This window comes from Aspergillus lentulus (assembly GCF_001445615.1).
Source record: "Aspergillus lentulus DNA, contig: Alt01, strain: IFM 54703, whole genome shotgun sequence".
NCBI classification, from domain to species: domain Eukaryota; kingdom Fungi; phylum Ascomycota; class Eurotiomycetes; order Eurotiales; family Aspergillaceae; genus Aspergillus; species Aspergillus lentulus.
The window spans coordinates 335,414-357,347 of NW_028322123.1; the positions used below are offsets into that span (position 1 = coordinate 335,414).

Here is a 21,934-nt window from a genome sequence, read left to right on the forward strand (position 1 = left end):
CGAAGAAATCACACTAGACAGTCTAACGCGCAATCATTGTAGTAAAAAAAGTGGAATAAACAAATATTGATAATACTTATCGCATATTGCGGGCCGAAAAGAAATCTAGTTGTCAGTAGAAAGGCGAATGACGCAGGCTCAAAGCTGTGAAGCTATTACGTTACGCTACCAGCTGTGCGGAGCACCATAACAACAATCTGATCCCCTCGTAGACACCTGAGGCTGCTATCTCGACCTGGAGATAAGGGAATCTTGGCGCGTATCACGTGTGCCCCTGACCCATGCGTTATCACCCGCAGCTGATGAAACGCAAAGGTTCACTCAATTCAAAGTTGATTTCCTATAAGACGTCCTCTACAGGCAATTATTGCTCCTCTTCTTTGAGCAGTGACTGTGCACGTTCTTTTGGCGCGATGCCGCGTTCCTTATCCCAATCCCCTGACCGACTGTCCCCTCAGAGCTGCTAAGCTCCCTATTCCGCCCCGATCTTGGCCGCGACGACCCCGTCAAACGTCTTGGCCTCTTCGCCTTCTCCCTCGTTGCTGTTACAATCAATTGCGATTTGACAAAAAGGCCAAATTACACAACCAAATACCATGTCAACGGGGACTCCCATGCCCAGCGTGGATACACACTTCCCCGCAACTCATGGACATGGATTCGGACACTCCCGCGGCCATGGCCACTCTCGCTCAAAGCGTTGGTCACAACCTCCAGTCGGCCAGTCGCTGTCTTCTTTGAATGGTTCTGCGACTCCAATGCAATCGAGCCTGTCTTCTGTAGACGCAACTTTACCCAATGGCTCTGCGGTAAGGTCCACATCGCACAATCACCACCACTCGCACTCGCACGGTGCAGCCAATCACTCAGGGAGCTGCGACCACGGACATTCAGGGCATTATCATCCAGCCGAAAAGATAGAAGATGCTACAGAACTGCGCGCGCGCGATGTTTCTGTCATCTCTGCCGATTTTACACCCAGCACCAAGTAAGTAACCCTGATAAAACGACGGATCAATTAAGTGACATTTATTCTTTTAGTGGCGAACTCTTCTCAGGACTGCTAACCGCTCTACCCTGGATCGCCTTGTCGTGGTACTACAATCAATATGCCAATTGGAACTCAGATATCGCCAATAAGGACAACACTGACCCGAAAACGTTGGCTGGAGGGAGTCTGGATCGGGCAGTTCTAAGGACCTGTAGTTTGACGGCAGTCACTATGGTCATGACGGGTGTTGGACAACTTCAATGGACCTCACGGGCCGGGAACAAATCCGTGGTCAAAGCTCCAAATCTGAGGGCAGATATCGCAGGTGTTGCGCTTGCTCGCATATGCTCGATTGCGCTGCCTATCTACGCAGCGCTCGAAGTTAGTGGGTTTCTTGTCGCGTTGGGTTTGCTTCTCGCAGCGGCATCAGGGTTTCCTGCTCTTGCCAAAGGCCGCGCTGCTGGCAGCGACGCTCGCGAAAAGCTGGGCCACAAGAAATTCACAGTTGCTCTGATACTTACAATTCTGGTGTTGAGCTTTTCCGGCTGGATTGGCTCCCATGAGTCGAAGTCGTACTTCGGACATCTCTCCTTGTTACTGTCAGTCTTTGTCATTCCTCCGCAATTTGCAGATGTCGGCCAGTCAGATCCTTCTCGGGGGCCCGGTTTTGGTGTCTCCGCTTCTACAAAATTGGACACTTCAGTAAACCGGAAATCGGGCTCATTATCTATCGTCTCACCGGACGATGGTATGTTGACTTTGATACTCGGGCTCGTTGTTGGGCTAGTCGGCTTCGTTCTCTTCGGTATCCCTTCCCTCTCGGCGTTGGATGCGATGTACCTGCTGGCAACAGCCGGTAGCTACGCAACGTCCTTACTCTTCTCAAACCCGCCCAACCTGCGTTCGCCGCACAAATGGGGTCTCGCTACAGGTATTGCGGCAGCGGGAATTTTATCTTCGCCACCTGTAGCTGCTGATAACTGGGTGGTCTATGCATCGCGATGCACGCTGGCGGCGGTGTCGTTCTTCGCCGCTCGATTTGATGACCGCCGGCTACGCCTTGAGCGCCATTCACATAACCACCATCATCATGGTCACTTAGCGGCTCCAGCCTCTCGGGTGACCAAGGTCCTTCTTCGCTACAGCGAACGTTACCCCCTGTTGTACAGCATCCTCAAAGAAAGGGATTCTCGCCGTATATTCTACTTCATGACGTATGCATGCACACCTCTTTGCATTTATGGATGACAACTGATGATATTCTATAGCTTGAATTTCACCTTTATGTTGGTTCAATTATCTTACGGATTCATCACCGGGTCCTTGGGACTGCTTAGTGACAGCATACACATGTTTTTCGATTGCCTTGCACTTGTTGTCGGCCTTTGTGCTGCCGTTATGAGCAAGTGGCCGCCAAGTGCTCGGTTCCCTTATGGCTATGGAAAGGTTGATACTCTTTCCGGATTCGCCAACGGAATTTTTCTCATGTACGATTTGAACCCACTTTTCAATGAGTTTAAACCTGACAACTGCCCAGGATCATAAGTATTGAGATCATTTACGAAGCTGTGGAGCGACTTTCCTCTGGAAGCCAGATGCATCGACTGGGCGAATTGTTGGCTGTCAGCGTTGCTGGTCTGGTAGTGAATCTTGTCGGTATCATGGCATTTGACCATGGCCATGCACACCACGGTCACGATCATGGCCATTCACACTCACACGGAAATGAGAATATGCACGGCATCTTCCTCCATATTCTAGCCGACACTCTCGGCTCCGTGGCGGTTGTGATATCCACCATTCTTGTGCACTTCTCAGGCTGGGCAGGATACGACCCTATTGCCTCCTGTTTGATTGCCATTTTGATTTTTGCCTCGGCAGTCCCACTAGTCACCAGTACTGCTAAGACCCTATTGCTCGCCCTTCCTGCCGACGTTGAATACAATGTTCGTGAAACGTTGGCCGGTGTCAGCTCTCTACGAGGAGTTGTGGGGTACACAGTGCCAAAGTTTTGGTTAGACGATACAGGCACGACCTCGGGACATGACCACCATCATGACCATGGCCATGCCCATAGTAACAGTCACAGTCACGGCCATAGTCATTCTCATAGTCACAATCACAGTCACAGTCACAGCCATGGCCATGATCATGGCCATGACCACGATCACGACCACGACCACCATCACCATCATGAACACGACCACGATCATTCTCACGAGAAACACAAATCAAACGTCCTCGGGGTGATTCATGTCATTGCGTCCCGCGGCGCCGACCTAGAGGATGTACGACAACGGACGGTCAACTACCTCCGCGGAAAAGACATGGACATCCTTGTCCAGGTCGAGCGAGAGGGCGATGGGCGCTGCTGGTGCGGCGGGGGCAACAAGAGCCCCTGATTACAGCCATCATTTCTGTATATTCTGACATGACATACAGCTCACTGCAGAGTTTCAACCACATGCAAATACATTTTTGTACTATTTCACTATTTATGACTTGCGTACACGGAAGCGTTTGGGATGCACATACCATGAATACCATTCAAACGGTTTAGTGGCCGTGTAACGACCTCGTTACAGTATAACGGTCAAAGTCTCGAAGTGGGAAAAGTATATCCGCCTCGGTGTCCAGCGTGGTAAGGGACGTCCAACCACCACACTGCCACCATGTGTGACATCTGTACCATTAGTTTCTTCGTAGTAGCCAAAGAGTCCATGGATGAAATTAGCACGACTCCATGCTGCGCAGATACACTGAGCGATTCACCAATTTAAAAGCATGCGCTCGACGCGGGAACAGTCCGTGGAACGAAGAAGTTCATAAAGGTCGTACAAAAGTATACCCTCGGCAGCACATGTCGACGTATTGAGAGAGGGACTGTAGTTTGATATCCAACATAACCCCTGCGGGAGCCAATTGACTCAGAGACAGTCCAAATCCTTGGTATTCGATATCTCCATTGGCCTTGAAAGAAATATGCAGGTCACAACGGTCTAAGTTGTGTTACAGCACCGACACAAACTCTGGCGAAATACGCATGGAATCAGATGCGAACTGCACATAGAGGAAGTGCCGAACCGCGGTGTATGGTCGTCATGGCTAACTGGACCATCTTATATTTGTAGCTTGTAGCCTCACAATATGACGCGCCAGGACTGGGTGGATGATAATCGATTCAGACGTCATCTGTACAAGCTTCGCCCAGGCTAGCAATGTCAGCCACAATGGCAGATAACGACATCCTAAGGCACGGGTATGCAAAGACTTTTACGAGACACACCGTCTTCCTCACCGGTAGTACTGGATCACTGGGGGGATGTCTACTTTACAAGTTGGCACTGCAGCTTCCTACCCAGAAGATCTTCGTTTTGATCCGCGGATCGGCTGAGTCCGCCATTGGAAAATGGCGGAGACTCATGCCGAAACAGACTCAGGCGATTCTCAATACCGGCAAGGTGCATTTTGTCGTTGGTGACATTAAGGAGACGGACTTCGGTATCGAGGAGTCTGAGTTGAGACGACTGCGTGAAGAAGTCACTCTTGTTATTCATACGGCAGCCACGATCACGCTTGACGCAGACATCGTGGAATCGATCGAGAACAACTGCCTCCCTTCCCTTGAGCTTGCAAAGATAATCTCGCGCTTCAGACGGTTGAAGCTATTCGTCCAGATCTCGACGGCGTATGTGAGCAGCTTCTTACCCGACGGTTATGTTGGAGAGCGACTGTATTCCATCTCCGACGCAGACCCGGAGGATGAGCTCGCGGCTATACTGTCAACAGGCAACTCTCCTGACACCGCTCGGTTTTCATCGTCGTATACTCATGCAAAATATCTCATGGAACGGTTGTTGTTGAAGAGGTACCCACTTCTGCCTCTGCTGCTTGTCCGTCCAACCATTTTCGGCGCTGCAATCCGGGATCCGTACCCTCTGTACGGGACCATCAATTCCACACCGATGAATAAATTTGCCAGTCTGTTCTTTGCGGACCGCGGGGGAACACACATCTGGCACGCCACTGAGGGTTACGCGACAGGTGCGAATATAGTAGACGAGATCCCCGTCGATTTTGTCGCGAACGGCTGTCTCCTGCATGCGGCGGCGAGGACTCAGGGAATTGTTCACCTTGGAGCTCAACTCTATGTGCCGTTCACTTTCGACGACTTCTTGCGTCTCGCAGAGGCCAGCGCCCCTCCGTCGATTCAGAAAGAGTTGCCCACTCTCATATTCACCCAAGACCGAAACGCCCCGCAATCGCTCCTCGCTGATCTGGTTAAAGTCAGTACACGTAACTGGGGGTTTGACTGTGGCAGATCGTATTGGCTAAAGCAGATGGCTGGACCGTTGAGCTTGGCTGCCTGTAAGCATGACGTTGACAGGCTCAATTCAGCGAGGATCAAGGAGATATATGAGCACACAGCAAAGAAGTTGGCGAAGCTTTAGTGTCCTGAATGTGGTCCAAGCTATCTTGTATCAAGGGAGTGCGGATAGAGTGGCTTGTCCAAGAGGATTGAAATCTTGTTTATGATGCCGCGCTTTAATTCAATTGATCATCGTCTGGTTAGACAGCCTTCGTGGCGTTGACCGGGTCCGTTGGTCGCTCAATGGACGAGCTTCGATAGGCCCTAGCAGGCTTGAGGAAGTCGATCAATCCTGGAGCAGTCATAGGCCCATTTTATGTTTGGGCCATAGCCGAGCCTCCTCCCAACGGATATCTCCCGGTTGTAGAGCAGCCAAAAGTTCAGAAACCAGAGCCGTACCCGAGCTTTTCGCCCACCACCATTTCCCATCAAGTTCGCCAAGAAGTACGCCCCAGTACATAAGCACCATCAAGGGAAAGGGTTTTCGGCATCGTAGGGCGTGGGCAAATTCCTTGCTGGCTACTGCGAGCCACCTGAGTACGGATGCCGCATCCCCGTTGGTAGCATGCCGCGTAAAGCATTCGTGAAGGCCAGATATAGCGTCCTTCACTATGAGGTACTGCTCAGGGTCCACAGTAGCCACAATATCATCGTTCAATGCGGCGAGTCGGTTCAACGCACGCTCCGTTTCGCTGTCTAGTTTCGACGTCGTCACTTTGTCCGAGTCGTCTTGTGAGGTGAATAGCTGCATTGTGAGCCATGGGCGGCTGATTTTGAAAATTTTGCTTACGCCTTGCAATAGCTCAAAGACCACGACGATATTTTCAGTGATGCCTGAACTCTCATCGCGCTCCGCAGTCAGCCGTGGTAAAGCTATACCAATGACCGTAGTGAGCACGGAGTGGGCGAATACAGCATCGCAGTTCATAGGGGTTAGGTTATCTATAGCTTGTCGGTATGGGGCAAAAGCACGATTGTGGTATTCCAGGGCCGTGTCAATATAGGTCAGTGCATCTGGCGGCTTGAGCGTTGAAGCTATATGCAAAGCAGCAACCGCAAGAACTCCGTTCAGAAGAAAATCATGTTCAAGAGCTTTGCGGGGAATGACCATTTGCCAGACATGGTAGTCTGATGGTCTATTAGAGAGACTCAGGTACGTTTCAGTGGAGAATTTGTGCATGAGCTCTAGCTCTCGCAAGTTGGAACCTTTGTTCAGGGTCGCGGTTCCGGTGTTGAACGACCGGCCGAACGTTTCAGCAATGCGCCCCTCGCCAGAAGAAGTAATGGACACGGGGCTAGCAGATGCCCCATTCGCTAAACTACGTGGTTTGGGGGTGTTGTAGTAGGAGCAGCTCAACTCTCTAGCAATGCAGTTCGCACATGGTGGCCCAGTCTCATCACACTATTTTGCTGTCAGAATAGAGATAGGAAAACAAAATATCAATGCAGAAGACAAAAGAAGGATGATTGGCTCACCTTGACCCTTCGTTTCTTGCACTGGTCGCAGCCCATGCGGGACTTCGTATGGGATCGACGGGGCGGCATCTCCAAGATTGATTGGGTTCAAGAAGCCAATTCATCCCATAGGAGAATTGCCACTGACAGTCAGAGCTAGGAACTGCTGTCGCCTGCGATGGTGTTGTGCATGGCCGATGGATGATGTTGATTTGACCATCACAACAGATGGGAACCCACGTGGGATTCTCGTGGGATCACGTGATATGTATCGCGTGTCAACAGCACCACCCAACAACGTCATTTGTGTACTCGGACGAAACCTCTGTGATGCACAGCTCTTGCCCTGCGACTACGAAACTACCTTTTTTCATATCAACCAAGCACTATGACCTGACGTACAGCATATGCGGCTCATTCGAATACTTCTCAGTGTTATCCCTGTTGCGCTGGTGGGGTCTCCGCGTACCCACTACGCCAACTAGCGGCCCATGAATCATGGCGAACTAAGGCCGGTGAAATTCGATTCTGGCCGTTTATAACTTTACGCTCGGAAAGAACCTTATTGATCTGGCTTGAGCAGGTACCTGATCGTGTTTTGTGGTTAAGATATGGAGTACTCTACTGTGTATATTGCATCTTAGATTTAAGGACTACCGGGCCCAGGAGAGGCCGAAATCCGAGGGGCTTAGCAGGCAGCACTGCCGTGTCGGTTATGATAAAGCCCTGGCTTACAGTCAGTGGGGCAAAACGAAGACGAAAACGAGAGCGAGAACGAACGCGATGGATGACGAGCACCAATCAAATGAGATAGCGAGGTGTTTCAATATTGTTCTCGATCCACCTCGACATTGGCATCATCATCCTACCAGGCTCGGGTATCTTGGTGCAGTCAGCGCTAATATAATGATGAATGCCAATGGACGGTTTACTGATTCAACGGTTACTAAAATATTACAGAGTACATCTACCCAAACCCCCATTATGGATCATTCTGGATCTAGATTCATCCTCTCTTTTCTTGTTCTCTTTCTCAGCATAATATAGACAATACATTCCGTCCTTCCTTTTTTCTCTCTTTCCTTTCTTTCCCTTTACTGTACAACCCTGGTCACACCAAACATGGCCAGCTACAGTACCTGCACAGAAGTCAGCCCGCTTTGTCCAGTCGAGGCGACGACATACGGCTACTACCCAAACCTAGCCGGCAACGTCTTCTTCACCGTCTTCTTCGGCATCCTCGCTCTCTTCCAGCTCGGCATCGGCATCTACTACCGCACATGGACCTTCATGGTGGCCGTCGCCGTAGGCGCCATCCTCGAACTGGCGGGCTACATCGGCCGCGTGCTCATGCACAGTAATCCGTGGAACTCCTCAGCCTTCAAGCTGCAGATCGTCTGTCTAGTCCTCGCACCCACCTTTGTCGCCGCAGGCATCTACCTCACGCTGAAACACATCATCCTCGCCCTGGGCCCCGAGCACTCGCGCCTCAAACCCGCCCTCTTCACCTGGATCTTCATCGGGTGCGACGTAGGCTCGCTCATCCTTCAGGCAGCGGGAGGCGGCGTCGCCGCCGCAGCAGGGAATACGAACGTCAAGCTGCTCAAGGCAGGCGACGACATTATCATCGCGGGTATCGCGTTCCAGGTTGCGACGATGTCCGTGTGTGGGTTCCTTGGGCTGGAGTTCTTTATCCGCTATTGGAAACGGGGGCCTGGGTTGTCCGGTGAGAAGACCTCTCTCGGGAGAGACATTAAATGGGTCATTGTCGGCGAGGTCCTCGCTTACTTTACCGTTTTGATCCGTTGTATCTATCGGTATGTACTCTTCGTCCCACCTTACTACCCCTCTATCCAGCTTCGCTGGCAAGACTAACAAACGAAAACAGTATCCCCGAAATGGCCGGCGGATGGGGTAACCCCCTGATGCAGAAGGAAAACGAGTTCCTTGTCCTCGACGGGATGTAAGTCCAGGACACTCCATGCAGCAGGTATACAGCTACTAACAATGTCAGGATGATCGCCCTGGCGGTACTTGCCCTCACGATCTTGCACCCGGGGTTCTTCTTCGGGTCTATCCGAAAGGGTCCCAAGAACCAACCCTAGCATTGAATGTATACCATCCTTGTCCATTTCAAAATGCTTCTTTAGCCGGAGTTTGGGATATAGTACATGGCTACACCGTATATACATGAGACACTATAGACATATTCTTATCGGTACTACTCTCAAGAGATAATATTACAATCATTTACCAAAAGTACTCCATGAACAGTCGTCGAGGCCACCGCGGACATCCAGCAACAAGGATATATGTGCAGCGCGCTGATCTCAAGCTATGATGCCATAATGAGAATGAATCAATTCAACTCCAGACCCTTAGAGCGCAGTAAACTCCAAACCAACAGCAAAATAACCGAGAGATGATGTATAGACCATAGAAACGTATAAAACTGAACCGCCCATTGACCGGTTCCTCATGCACATGAGACAAAATAAATGAGCACCGAAAACCGCACCCGCTTATCGCGCTGGTCAACAGTAGAAAAGGCCATCAGAGAATAAAAAACCAAGCGTATTGTATGCAGTCAACTCCAGTTAATGCGCTCAATCCTCCCCCAGACTCTCGCGGACGCACTTGCGGACTCGTTTCTTGAACTCGGCCGGGTCTTCCCTCCATAGCCGGGCAGCTTCTACATTGGCCGGGCTTTCGTCGTTCGGACTCGAGAGCATAGAGATGACGGAGAGGAGGATGGTTTCGGGCGTTTGAACGGGGGACCAGCGCTCGGCGGCGGACTCGTAGCCGTACTTGTCTTCTTCCGGGGGGTGTAGGATGGAAATGCAGACCTCGCCGTTGGGATAGACTAACAGAAGAGAGTGTGTCAGTATCATGGAAGAGATGCAACCAACCACAAAGAGGCAAAGAGGCAAGCCTACTGTTTGGGTGAAAAACGGGACTCTCAAACTTCATTTTCGGCGGCATATGTGGATACTCCGGTGGGAAAGACAGTCGAGCACGGAAAAAACCCCCTGTCAAACGACGTTAGAATATCTTCAAATTGCATGGTACAGTCCTGGTGATCCGTTCGGCAACTGAAGTGAAATAAGTGTACATACCGCCGTACAACTTGACATCGTCCGAAATCATGAGCATAACCTCCCACTCGAATACATTGTTATCCACCAGCCCACAGCTGATTCCCGGAATGTCCTTGTCCTGTTGCATCTGCTGCAACTGGCGTGCCAGCATACGACCGGCTGGTGTTGTGGCCATGGTGGAAGAGGTTATGTCCGGACTGGCCACTCCAGGAGCTAAGAAAAAGAAGTCGGAGCGAAGAATCGGTGGACTTTCGGCCTCACCCAGGGGTAGCGGAGAGAAATAAGAAGGATGTGTCTGAAAGGTACCCAAAGACAGAAAGGAGAAAGAAACTGATTCGGAAAATAATGGACGGTGTGCAGAGAGTGAAGATTGGTTGAGTGGGGAAGCGGGGCTACCTATCACTAACAGATAGATACCTTGGAAGACAGGCGGATGTGATATGACAAGAACGATAAGACGGATCCGAGAGATCAGAGATCGTCAGGGACTCCAAGCGCAGATGATGGGCAAGATTAATGATAGGCTATAAATGTAAGAACAACGGATGATCCTATCGTAGACTAGGGGTAATGCCTAAGAATAACCAACAGCAAGAGAAGAGGAGTGAACAGAATGGCAAGTGGCTGTTCTGGTGAGGGGCAGCCCAGGGCGTGACATTCGGCCGCATGAAGTCAGCGTTGGAAGCCTCCGCGCCGCCACAGTCATGGCAAGACGATTTGCCACTATGCTTCAAGTACAGAGGCCACTTTTTGGCGGAGGATAATGATCTGGTTTTACAAGGAAAAATTAAATCGAAACTATAAATATTCAATGAAGGGACATGCGAAATGCAGCTGATAGAATGACATTAAATAGGAAAGATAATCGTATAGACCTGAGATGATAATTGAGAAAGTGTAGATGTACAATCTGTGCAGCCGGAGCCAGACTGATACCAATCCAGAATGATATATACTTAAGCGCTGCCGCCGCTGCGAGCAATCATGTCCGCAATGATCTTCATGAAAGACTCCGCTCCCATGTATACTTCACCGGCGAGCGCCAGCGAGAAGAAGGCGAACACGCCGAATTCAAGAGCCATGACTTTTCCAACCACCTTGAGGAAACGAATCCGGGCAGCCCGGTCAAAGGTCTTCCAAGCATCAGTGATGCTGAGCTTACCGCTGCCCCCAAGAATAGCGGGAGCCACCTTTCCGCCGAAAGAGCGATCGAAAGGCACGATAGACTCGTCCTCCTCGGGCAGCATGGAAGCGGCGACCCGGATGAAGACCACACGAGCAGGAATGGACGCGATCAGTGAAAGCAGAGACGGAAGAGCGACAACGGTGAGTGCCTGGCGAACGGCTTCGGCGGGAGGAACACCCTCCTCGGGAGCGGAGGCCAATCCATCCAAGGCGCCACAAGCATTCATCACAACGAGAGGAACATAGAATGCAAGACCGGCAACAGCATGCTCAAAGGCCACAACGGGTGCGATCTTCAACCAGGCCTTGTAGCCAGGAATACGCTGGTAGAAGCGCTTAGGAGAAGGCTCCGAGATGACAATGTGGACCCAAGCCAACTGCAAGTTCGCGAGCAGAACACCGACAACCATTTGGAAGATGAACTGGGGAATAAACTGATTCACTCCAAAGGGCATCATACCAAGCAAGAAACCCCGAGCGAAAAGGTATGTGAGGAACATGCTCATGCCGCGGAATCGAGACCAGGGACCGGCACGGGCGCGAAGGTGCTTGATGGTGGTACGGAGCTTGCTAGTGACGGGCTTGGGAGGCACAGCTGCCAACTCGGGTTCGACTTCATCGCCGGGCTTGGTGGGATCCATGTCACCGTCGATGCGGACATAGATATCGGGGTTGCTGTCTTCAACCGCAGCGAGGGTGGTGACTACCATGCCATAGGTGTACTCGATCTAGACCACACCTCATTTAGCAACAATCCCTTTGAGGCTGGGGTATATTGGCGGGAATAATCACTCACCGACCAGGAAATGAGAACGAAAGCAATCAACGTAGCGAAAAAGAGAGCGACGAGCCATCCCGACAGCTGGATCTCAGGCGGTTGCTTGGAAGGCTGCTTCGGGTGCTTCTGGAGATGCTCGGAGGCAAGCTCCACTCCTCGACGGACGAGGGAGCTGACAACCATGATGGATCGTGTTAAGATGAGAATAAAGTGTCGTCAAAGAATATGAATAAGAATATGTGATAGATGTCTTTGATGTAGAGAGAGACAAGTAGTTGGATGGCAATAAGAATCAAACAAAGAAAAGATGATGGGAGCGTCGGCGATTTTATTTGCTTGGAACGGGGGGCGGCGGGCGGGTCAGCCAGTCCAGGCAGGCAAGCAGGCTAGAAGGCAGCAACGAGGCTGAGCCTCAGATCGGGGTTTACGGATGTATCGACGCCAATGAAATTCTACGAGGGCGCAATATGTCACACCATTCGGTCCTATCAGATCCATCTCTGTCATCCTGGAGTTTTGACAGCCATCAATCCTTGCCCTGACGCAGCAAACTAAGGAGCAGCGCAACACGATTCCGTCAGCAGGCTTCCCCTATCAACCATGCAGAATTTATAGCATCGATACAAATCCTTGGGTTGGACCACTGGATAAGAGACCCGATCAGCGTCGCGATCGTTGCTTATTCCCCTACCTATTTGTCTACTACTCTGCCACTGCGTTTGAGCCCATACCATAAACATCAGGAACTGCAAGAGTGAACTTGGACTCCGGACAAATGTCTCTTCGTAACTTCACAAAACGATCGGTTCGGATCATCATTGCTGTCAGCACGGCGCCAAATGTTTCAGAAATCAAACAGTCTTGGCCGACGGTCGCATAATGGAGCTGATTACGAATAGACCAATAGAAAATCATCATCAAGTCTATAATACCTAGCAAACAGGATATCTAGGCTTCTATGCTCCCGTACATAGCAGAGAAAAACTGGCCAAAAACGCGGAATATGAACTCTCAGGGCCACGAACAACGGAAAGTGGTATATATACATATCTCAACGGACGATTCACCCTACACGATCGAACCTCATTCCCTTTTTTTTTCTTTTGGTTCCATCAAGTGTCGGCATCTAGTCGAAGAGCTTGTTCATAAACTGGTGCGCGAGTTCGACACCGGCACTTTTCGACTCGTTAGTAAACAGTATTCAATGCAACATCTAGGGAAATCACATACAATGTAGCCGCGTTTGCGGGCACAGCTCTGGCCAGGGCAGGCCCGAAACCAGGGAAGAAGGCTTTGAAGCCACCGCTGGCGTAGACCGACCGGATAGTGCCGCCGATTGTGGGCTTGCCGGGGGCACTCTGAAGACGCGACTTGATGGTGTCGACAGGGAAGACGGGGATCCACATGGCAATACCGGCAGCACCACCGGCAGCCAGGACGGCGGGCATGGACAGGCCACCGGTGACATTGCCGTGCTCGTCCTTGGGGGTCAGCTTGCGCTTGATGTACTCGTAGGCAGCGAAGTAGGCGGCGGAACCAGGGCCATCACGGGCCAGAGTCATGGCGCTTCCGCGGAAGACACTCCGAATACCACCCTCCTTGTATAGTTGCCGCACGACGTCCAGACCGCCAGAGTACTTGGGCTTCTGTCCCGGAGGTGGAGGGTTCTGGCCCTGAATCTGCAGAAGCACCTTCACTCGCTCAAAGGGAGCCGTGATCAGTGTCATGGGAATGGCGGAGAAGAAACCAGCAGCGGAGATCTGGGCGATGGTGTACTGAGGGGTGTTGTTCTCCATGCGCACGTTCGAGAACCGGCTGACAAGTGTTTTGCCGACGTCGTAACCCTATGAACTGTTAATTGCTTCAACCCAAACACCACTTTTATTGCCCGAAGCATACCCAGAAGCTAACGGCGACTACAGACATCAGTTAGCTTAGTCTCAGACTTCCAAGGAAGCGACACAACTTACACATAGGGGTGACTCCAACCAGCGGAGCCGAAACACCAGCGTACAGTCCCTACAGCCGATTAACATCAAGCACCACATACAACTGACCGCGCGACTTACCCGAGCCAAACCCTCACGGGCAATAGTCTTCTTGACAACATCAATGGCACCCGAGTAGACGCCCTTCTCCGCCGTCTGCAACCGTACCTTCACCAGATCAAAGGGATGGCCGACAACCACCGCACAGATACCACCCGCCGCACCTGCGACGAGGGAGCGGATCTGAGCGATGGTCTGGTTGACAGCCTTGGTCTCGATGGCCTTGAGCTCATCGCTGAGGTTTTCAGGAGTAGACGAACCTGGAGTCGACATTGTGAAAGGTGTGGAGGGAGACGCGGGGAATCGACTCAGTCAGTTCGTAGCGGGGAAGAGGAGGAAGATAAGCAGGGACACAAAGAGGTCAAGGTGTGAGGCGATCCCGAGGAGAGCGTAGGGTGAGAGGACGGAGGACGCGAAACGGTCGCAAAAAGGAAAAACAAAGAAATGAAGCTGAAGTGAGGAGAAAATTGATCAAGGATGATATTCTACAACAGAAATGGAGGAGGAAAGACAGTCAAAGGGGAAAAAATAGCTCCAATCCCGCAACAAAAGCGGCCGAGGCCGAGCAGGAGGATACCGACAAATACAGTCCCGCTACAGAGGTACAACCACCGCTCGGCGAACGCGCGTGACTGGACCTCGGCTCGGTCCGGATCAATGTGTCTCCTCCGATCGCAGATATTCGATTTAACGATAACAGGTTCTGATCTTGTCAGCTGCACTTTATCATCGAAGGCACCACGATAAAAGTGATCTTGTGTCCTTCGTGTCCTTTGCTACATCCCTGAATTTGTACTGTTTGAGACCACCGGATACTTGACCGCGGGCAATGAACGGTCCGGATGAACGGGCACTAAACCACGGCTTGACTTTTAGGTCTTTACCCTCTCCACGGATCCCTGCCCCGGATTCCATTACTCCAGGTATTCTGGCCAGTCACACCAGCCAACAGCAGAGGGCACCTCTACGGACGACAGGAAGCTTGGCTCTCGTGGACATCCCTGTCTTCCAGTATGTAATTTTTGGCTCAAGCGACTGACCTTCTTGACCGACGATGTGGAGAGTGTCTCGATACCAGCTGATGTCATCAAAGACCTTCTGGGAATGCCAAGGATCACATGCGACTGACCGCTCCAAGTGAAGTGATGGTACAGAGGCAGAGCTAAGATAGTCAACTTCCGCACCCACGTGCGTGCTTGAGGTTGGAGTATTTGGTGACGCGTGATACTACTCACACAGTTGGTTACCTATATCTACGAGCACTGGAGAGTTTACTTGAAGGAGAGAAAGGTATAGACAGTTCAGAAATATTAATATATTAGGATAGCACGACATATACCGTGACATCAGAAAAGGTCAAAACATTATTTACTCATCAGACCAGAACCCACCAATTCCCATATACAATCCGGCTTTGACGGCAGGTTTCATCAACCATTATTCATCAACATAAGACATACACTGACATCAGCAAACCTATTCCCATCAACTCTATCTTTGAGAGGATTAGAGGATAACCAAGGCAGCGAGGGCCAGGGCTCCGACGGCACCGGAACCAACGACAGCGCCGCGAGGGGCAACGTTGCCAGTGGACGAGCTGTTGGGGGCAGTAGTGGAAGTGGAGCCGGAGCCGGAACCAGAGCCGGTAGAGGTGGAAGAGCCGCTACCAGCTCCAGTCCCGGAGGAACTGCTGCCAGTGGAGGAGCTGTTCTCAGAGCCGCTAGTAGTAGTAGTAGTCATTGTCGTTTCTGTGGTAGCGGCACCAGTGTTGGAGGGGTTCGCTCCAGAGGTAGTAGCGCCAGTTCCCGAAGCGTTGGTGCCAGTGGAGGAGGCACCAGCTCCAGCACCAGCACCACCAGTCGTGCCGTTGCCGCTGCCGGTAGCGGTGCTAGTAGCGGTGGAAGACGCAGAGCCAGTGCCAGAGCCAGTGCCAGAGCCAGTGCCAGAGCCAGTGCCAGAGCCAGTGCCAGAGCCAGTGCCAGAGCCAGAGCCAGAGCCAGAGTTAGAACCAGAGCCAGAACCAGAGCCCGAGCCAGAGCCTGAGTTAGAACCAGAGCCAGAGCCGGAGCCAGAGCCAGAGCCACCAGCTCCTGTGGCAGTGACAGCTGCAGAGTCACCTAACGATTGCAGTCAGCACCCAGCTCAATCGCGTTGGGGCAGCGCAGAATCTCGTGAGTACTCACTAGGGCAAGAGGAAAGAGCGCTGGATAGGACAGCGGCGGCATTGTCGCCAGGGCAGGCCTCGGTAGTGCAATCACGGATACCATATCCGTAATTGACTTTTGAGCAGAGACAGTTATTGTCGCCGGCAGAGCAGCCCAGCTCGCCAGCCTTGGCTTTCATGTTATCGAGGCACATTTGCTGCGAAAGGGGGAGTCAGTCAAGGGAAACTTTTAACGTAGTTTCAGGGCAACTGAACAACGTACTGCGCACTGGGAGAAAGACAGGGCAGCGCTCGCCATGCTGGCGGCTGACAGCAAAAGAAGAGACACAGAGGCCTTCATGATGAGGTATAGAATATCGAAAATCAAGTGAGGATCAAAAGATTGATGAATATGCTGAGTGATATTGGATCAATTAGAGCACTGTTGAGGCCTTGAACAGAATCAGGTCGATGATGTAAGTTGAAAGAACGCAAAGGAGCGGCAGTGGAAGAGGGGGCTTTTTATAAGGTAACTACGGCCCAAGCGGAAAGTAAACCAAACAATCGCGCTTGAGTTGAAAGCAATTGAAGCTTCGAGTTCCTAGTGGCCCTAGGGATCCATTCCACTCAATGAAAGTGCGATCGCCAGTGGTCCTTGTCCACAGTAAGTCCTTGACCGCGTCTCCGGTTAATGCTGCCAAGCAACGTGGCAGTCTAGTACAGAGTAGTTGCAAGGTAGGTACCCACCACTAAGGGTAGGGATGGAGGCACCGGGCATGTTTTGCTGCTTGGTGAAGTCATTGATACACTTCATGGACTGATCAGCTTTACAAGCGTGGGTCATGGAAGGGATCTTGGATTCTGCATGCGGGCAGGTGGCTGACTGAGTAGGCATGATCCCAGCCGCTGTGGCTTGAGCTGAAGCATCTCTGGCCTATCATTGGCTGCACTCGCTAGATTTTAGGGTTTAGCGTGTGATAGTTTGATCAAAGATTTGAGATTTTGCTCATCATTACAGAGTTCGAAGCGGTCACCAGCCACACTCTTAGTTCTGTTAGTCTCTGTTAGTCCTGCTAAGTTCCTAGCTTCAAGCATAGCAATACAGGGCCATAACCACAAGAGGGACGCATTCCTAGATACGGAGGTACATGCTGGCCAATTTGAAATAATCTGCATCGACGAATGAGCTGCATAACAGGATTAATCCAATGCCTACTCAAATTAAGGATGGCTTCCTCGCGTTGTACTTTGTATCACCAGTATACGTCAATGACAACGTCATATACGGAGTACTGATTGGCTATCAGAAGCACACGAACAAGCTCATTTTGCCAGCGCAGAGCAAGGAAATCATAGGTGGCGGCTGAATTTCTACCTAGCGTATGCGATCATACGAGTCTCCCTCTGGAGGGGCTGGAGTCGAGAGGGGCTGGCAAGTTGGCGTCTGTGATTTGGATGATCGACGGTGGATCGGAGCAATTGAGTTTGCTTTTTCCATTTTCATTTTTCAAGCAATTCCCTCTCTCATGATTGGCCAGAAGCTGAAGTAGCATCCCACCGCCTATGTGCGATACAGAAATACATGAAGTAGCTCACTAGCCACATTTTCAGCTAAAGCTAAGGTAAGCTAGCTAAGTAAAGGCGAAAGGCTCCAATATAATAAAGTCGGTGGCAAATTGGTCTTGGACGATTTCCGCAACCCATTAACCCAGAGCTATGAATTATGCACCATCTGGTAACTGTGGTGAAACACAAAGGCAAGTGTAATTTGATGCTACCTGAGATCCCTCGCTACTAGGTAGCTTAACTTGCGTTAATTTTGAATATGTTGTGCAATAAAAGCAATTTGCTTGTTAAGTTTGAAAATAACAATTACCTTGCTGTCAAGGAGCATTAAGGTAGCTGCTGGTACTCTGCCACTCAGAAGCATGGCATGATCACCCGTGATGGCATTGGTCATTTCCCACTTGTAACATGAATTGACCTGCCCTCGGCAAGGCATGGTCTACCTGTACAATTGTGGGCAATGTCTTGAGGTCAATTAAGATTTGAACTGCGAGACGTCTCTTCCTCGCGAAACACAATAATCAAGGGTTACCTCGGCGAAAAGTGTGTTTGACCTTTGACTTCGCAACAATGCCCTAGGCAGGCGGCCGCTTTCAGGCATCTTCGCTCTACTCGGTCGAACTTAAATGGATGCCACTAACTGGAAATGTCTCGCAGAAGCAACTCTGAAAGTTCGTCTGCAGCACCCTTCATTTCGCATCTGCTCTCCGTCCTCGCTAATTGTACTATCTTCGACCTCTATCCACCGGCCGAAATTCTGAACCACTGGGGAAATATTTCAGGCTCACCTGACCCTAGTTTCCCATCGAACACCCAAGAACATTCTCATTCTTCGAGCTTCACGAGTACTGGTTCACTGATGAACATGTGTGACCTTTGCAAATTATCGAATCAAACGACTAAGTGTGTATTTGGAAGCGCAAGCATTATCCCAATGACCATTGTGAGCATTGTTTCATGCAAAATAAGCTTGAAACGATGCTTCTTTGGACATTCAGCCTAACCTGCTGTTTTCGTCAATTCTGCGCTCTGACTTGCAGACGGTATGATGAACCAGAGATGTGTAGGAATGTGGTCACCATCCAGCTGGCACATGGGAATGGCCTCTTTTGCCCTGACAAGGGTGATTTGGAACGAGGAATCTTCGCTAGGGAGGATATCACCAGACTCCTTGACAGCAGACCCTGCATTCCATTCCATTCCATCCCCAGACCATCCCACGTTCTGATGCTCCTCGTGTCTGAGCTCAACACCAGACAGGGAGGGATAAAATCGTAGATAATTTCCACATTCTCCCAATTAATGAACCTTGAAGTGAAGAGAAGATCGTCATTTGCAGGAAGAGTTAGCATATCGTGTCGTCGATCTTCTTCTCACTAGGCCAGCATACTTGACACCACGATCGCGTCCAGATGCGGTTACATTCCAACCGGACGGGATTACACCTGTTTGCATGAAGCTGCAACAGGAAGGCAAGAAACCATAAGCATCAACACACAAGCCATGAAGGTCAAAGCACCGATGCTCAAGTTATTCAGTAGAGTTAAACGAGATCTCCCGGCCTTACCAACCATGTTCGCACCATTTGATAAAAATGGAAGAGCATTCCCATTTCCAGGGACGTTCCTTTGGCTGTACACTCGTCGATTCGAATACTGAGGAAAACTCGGTGTTCAACCAACGCAGGGCTCACCTGGAGCCTAGTTCAACTTGGAGAGCTAGCTTCGCAGAGATCCGGAGTCAGACAGAGGACGGTCAGGCGGAAACGTGCCTGTCACTCTCACCTGTCAATCCAACGGCCCGCTTTTAGACTCAGCCAGACTCTGGAAACCCGGTGCTCGACATGTTCCCGAAGCGTATCACCCCTCGCGATGCAACCTGAATCCACCCTGGGGACTACTGATTTCCTTCGTTCTCCCTTTAACTTTGATCCCGCGCCTGAACCAAGCGTTCGGCGAGCTCTACTGCTTGAACCAAGATTTAAGGTAGGAGCTGTTCTCCAGTTGTGGTCCGCTCACAGAAACGGCCGTGGTTCTGCTTGACCTTAATGTAACCAATTGTTTTGTGGCGCCGACGGATTGAGACCATGATGCTCGAGACTTGTAATGATTCAAGTCTCGGCCGTTCGACTCTTAGGAGGTAGAAACAGTTAAAAAGCGTGACACACTCCCAACGTCTGGGGCAATCTCAGAGACGAAGACTCGGCCAATGCAGTCCTTTTTGATCTGATTGTTGTAATTCTCCACTTGACTCACCAAAACATCGCTGTGATAACGCTACTATGGCTACTCTACGGAAGGCCAAAGCCAGCTTACTGGCTCTGATTTTCTTGGTCGATATGGTTTCATTCTCTGGTCTTGCCGGAGCGAGACCTATTGCCATGGACCAGTTAGATGTCGTGAGTCCTTATTGATAGAAAGCAGAACTCATAATGTTCATCACTGACACCCGGCACAGGAAGGTTACCATGGCAGACTCGGGCAGGAGGGAGCCGCTGACCTCGCCGAGGAGCTCGACTGGCACAAAGCCCCTGGCGTGGACAGTAGCACGCACATCCAGTCCAGACAGTACTCTGGTTTTGACAGCACTGCCACCGGTGACATGACTGCGGGAAATGCCGCCGCAGGTAATGGTCAGCCTCAGCCCGGAGGCACGACAACGGGAAACACCTGGGCCGGTATTAGCTTTGCTGGAACGGTTCCTTCCGGTATCGCGGTTACACCATCCGGAGGCGATGATAAAGGCACTGCTGCCTCGCCGTGGAGCCCTGGCTCTAGCGCTCCGGGTACCGAGGCAAGCGGGTCTGCCACGGCAGGCAGCCGTCCCGGTAGCGGCTCCAAGGGTGGCGGTGCTCCGACCACTACTTCAGCCAGCTCTGGCACTCCAGCATCTTGGGATGGTAGCGGAGGCTCTAGCTCTGCTTCGGCGAGTCCAGGAACCAAGCTCAGCGGACCTGGGGTGTCTGGTAATGCTGACGAGGCCAGCGACACCGGTACCAGGCCTAACAGCAGCGGTTTCTCCCCCAGCAGCTCCGGGAGCAGCGCCGCCATGGCGGGCTTTGGTCAAGGTTCTGGAGATGCAGCATCTAAAGGGAGCGGAATGGTTTCCAGCGCTCCCGGTTCGTCTGGAACCGGGGGCCCTCGAATGCCAGCACCTTCCATAGGCAGTAGCAGTTCTGCCGACGGCACTTTGGGCAGCAGGGGCTCTGAGTTTGCAAAAGACAACACAGGCTATGGAAATGATACTCCTTCGACGCTTGCAAACGGTGCTAGAGCATCTACCCCCAACGAACCTGCAGAATCCGGAACGGCTACAAAGGGTTCTGAAGCTGTAGACTCTACTCTCGGTCGGGCTTCAGCCAGCATGGAAGCGCCAGACTCCGCCAGCACCAAGGCGTCCGAACGTACCAAGAGATCGACTGAAACAGACCCCATTAATGGGGGCGGAAACACCAGCAATGGAGTCAACGGTGGAGCGACCAACACCGGCGGCGGCACAAATGTCAATGTCATTACGAGTCCAGCCAACGGTGGTGACAGAGACAAAGGGGCGCTTAATACGCTACTGGACAAGGTGACTTCGATTATAAAGTCTTTGCGCTGAATTTGCTGTCATTTCATTTCTACTTGGAGGCAATGTTTTTTACAAGTGTGCTTATAGCTATATGTTTTAATGGGAATATGCTGGACCGTTAAGAGTACGGGATCGGCTGATGTTCTCTTCATCAATCTATCAGCCAATGTACTACATAAGCATGCTTGTCAAAGAACCCCTCAGGCTTCAACTGACATCTCAATCAAAGTTTAGTATGCTGGTACATAACTGTTACTTCGCAGCGATCCGCACAACAGTCCGCTGTGGAGAATCAGGGTAATATACCGTCTCGACATGCAATCACAGTAGTATCTTTCCTGGATGGGTGGTATCCTAAAATGCAACGTCACAAGTCCGCTGGTCTAAGACCACAGCCGATTACCAAACACAGCTTACTTCAGATCCTGGCTGGCTGCTTGCAGCCATACCTACATAGACAGGGGGGACAGAGCACATTCATACGAGTGACTGAGTGACTACCTAATGAGTACAGATAGTAAGGTGGGATGGTCTATGTATATAGGTTGAACGGGGATGCATAGTATGAGCGCAACCATAACCACTACATGAAGGCCTTGCACAATTCCCTGAATGACTGGGAGGAATAGCTACAGTCCTTTACTGCATGTATACAGACTTGATAGATATCATGAATAGACAGTGGTAGTGTGTACAGCTAGTCACCAGTATACTATACTAACTCATAA

The 21,934-nt window shown here is 51.1% G+C and overlaps 9 protein-coding genes across 9 annotated transcripts; 4 read left to right on the forward strand and 5 right to left on the reverse strand.

Annotated features, from left to right (window-relative positions):
- Positions 1–596: 596 nt before the first annotated feature.
- On the forward strand, positions 597–3,393 carry ALT_0092 (metal cation transporter MSC2; the record flags this gene model as incomplete). The annotated part of the gene is made up of 4 exons (XM_033563794.2): positions 597–988; positions 1,042–2,205; positions 2,260–2,478; positions 2,529–3,393. 4 exons carry the CDS (start codon positions 597–599, stop codon positions 3,391–3,393), a joined length of 2,640 nt encoding a protein of 879 aa, XP_033419685.2.
- An 828-nt stretch (positions 3,394–4,221) lies between these two features.
- On the forward strand, positions 4,222–5,442 carry ALT_0093 (fatty acyl-CoA reductase; the record flags this gene model as incomplete). The annotated part of the gene is made up of 1 exon (XM_033563793.2): positions 4,222–5,442. The coding sequence occupies one exon, from the start codon at positions 4,222–4,224 to the stop codon at positions 5,440–5,442; it is 1,221 nt and encodes a 406-aa protein (XP_033419684.2).
- A 118-nt stretch (positions 5,443–5,560) lies between these two features.
- On the reverse strand, positions 5,561–6,905 carry ALT_0094 (Zn(II)2Cys6 transcription factor domain-containing protein; the record flags this gene model as incomplete). The annotated part of the gene is made up of 3 exons (XM_033563792.2): positions 5,561–5,652; positions 5,760–6,762; positions 6,837–6,905. 3 exons carry the CDS (start codon positions 6,903–6,905, stop codon positions 5,561–5,563), a joined length of 1,164 nt encoding a protein of 387 aa, XP_033419683.2.
- A 1,032-nt stretch (positions 6,906–7,937) lies between these two features.
- ALT_0095 (RTA1 domain-containing protein) lies at positions 7,938–8,920 on the forward strand (the record flags this gene model as incomplete). Its single annotated transcript, XM_033563791.2, has 3 exons — positions 7,938–8,632; positions 8,704–8,778; positions 8,830–8,920. The coding sequence occupies 3 exons, from the start codon at positions 7,938–7,940 to the stop codon at positions 8,918–8,920; spliced, it is 861 nt and encodes a 286-aa protein (XP_033419682.1).
- A 501-nt stretch (positions 8,921–9,421) lies between these two features.
- ALT_0096 (putative ubiquitin conjugating enzyme) lies at positions 9,422–10,088 on the reverse strand (the record flags this gene model as incomplete). The annotated part of the gene is made up of 3 exons (XM_033563790.2): positions 9,422–9,678; positions 9,752–9,844; positions 9,932–10,088. 3 exons carry the CDS (start codon positions 10,086–10,088, stop codon positions 9,422–9,424), a joined length of 507 nt encoding a protein of 168 aa, XP_033419681.1.
- A 781-nt stretch (positions 10,089–10,869) lies between these two features.
- On the reverse strand, positions 10,870–12,059 carry ALT_0097 (uncharacterized protein; the record flags this gene model as incomplete). The annotated part of the gene is made up of 2 exons (XM_033563789.2): positions 10,870–11,826; positions 11,895–12,059. 2 exons carry the CDS (start codon positions 12,057–12,059, stop codon positions 10,870–10,872), a joined length of 1,122 nt encoding a protein of 373 aa, XP_033419680.2.
- Positions 12,060–13,002: 943 nt separating this feature from the next.
- On the reverse strand, positions 13,003–14,197 carry ALT_0098 (carnitine:acyl carnitine antiporter; the record flags this gene model as incomplete). Its single annotated transcript, XM_033563788.2, has 5 exons — positions 13,003–13,051; positions 13,107–13,720; positions 13,776–13,792; positions 13,847–13,895; positions 13,946–14,197. 5 exons carry the CDS (start codon positions 14,195–14,197, stop codon positions 13,003–13,005), a joined length of 981 nt encoding a protein of 326 aa, XP_033419679.1.
- Positions 14,198–15,430: 1,233 nt separating this feature from the next.
- ALT_0099 (CFEM domain-containing protein) lies at positions 15,431–16,428 on the reverse strand (the record flags this gene model as incomplete). The annotated part of the gene is made up of 3 exons (XM_033563787.2): positions 15,431–16,041; positions 16,108–16,285; positions 16,351–16,428. The coding sequence occupies 3 exons, from the start codon at positions 16,426–16,428 to the stop codon at positions 15,431–15,433; spliced, it is 867 nt and encodes a 288-aa protein (XP_033419678.2).
- Positions 16,429–19,914: 3,486 nt separating this feature from the next.
- Positions 19,915–21,236, forward strand: ALT_0100 (putative extracellular glycine/serine-rich protein; the record flags this gene model as incomplete). The annotated part of the gene is made up of 2 exons (XM_033563786.2): positions 19,915–20,031; positions 20,091–21,236. 2 exons carry the CDS (start codon positions 19,915–19,917, stop codon positions 21,234–21,236), a joined length of 1,263 nt encoding a protein of 420 aa, XP_033419677.2.
- Positions 21,237–21,934: the final 698 nt, after the last annotated feature.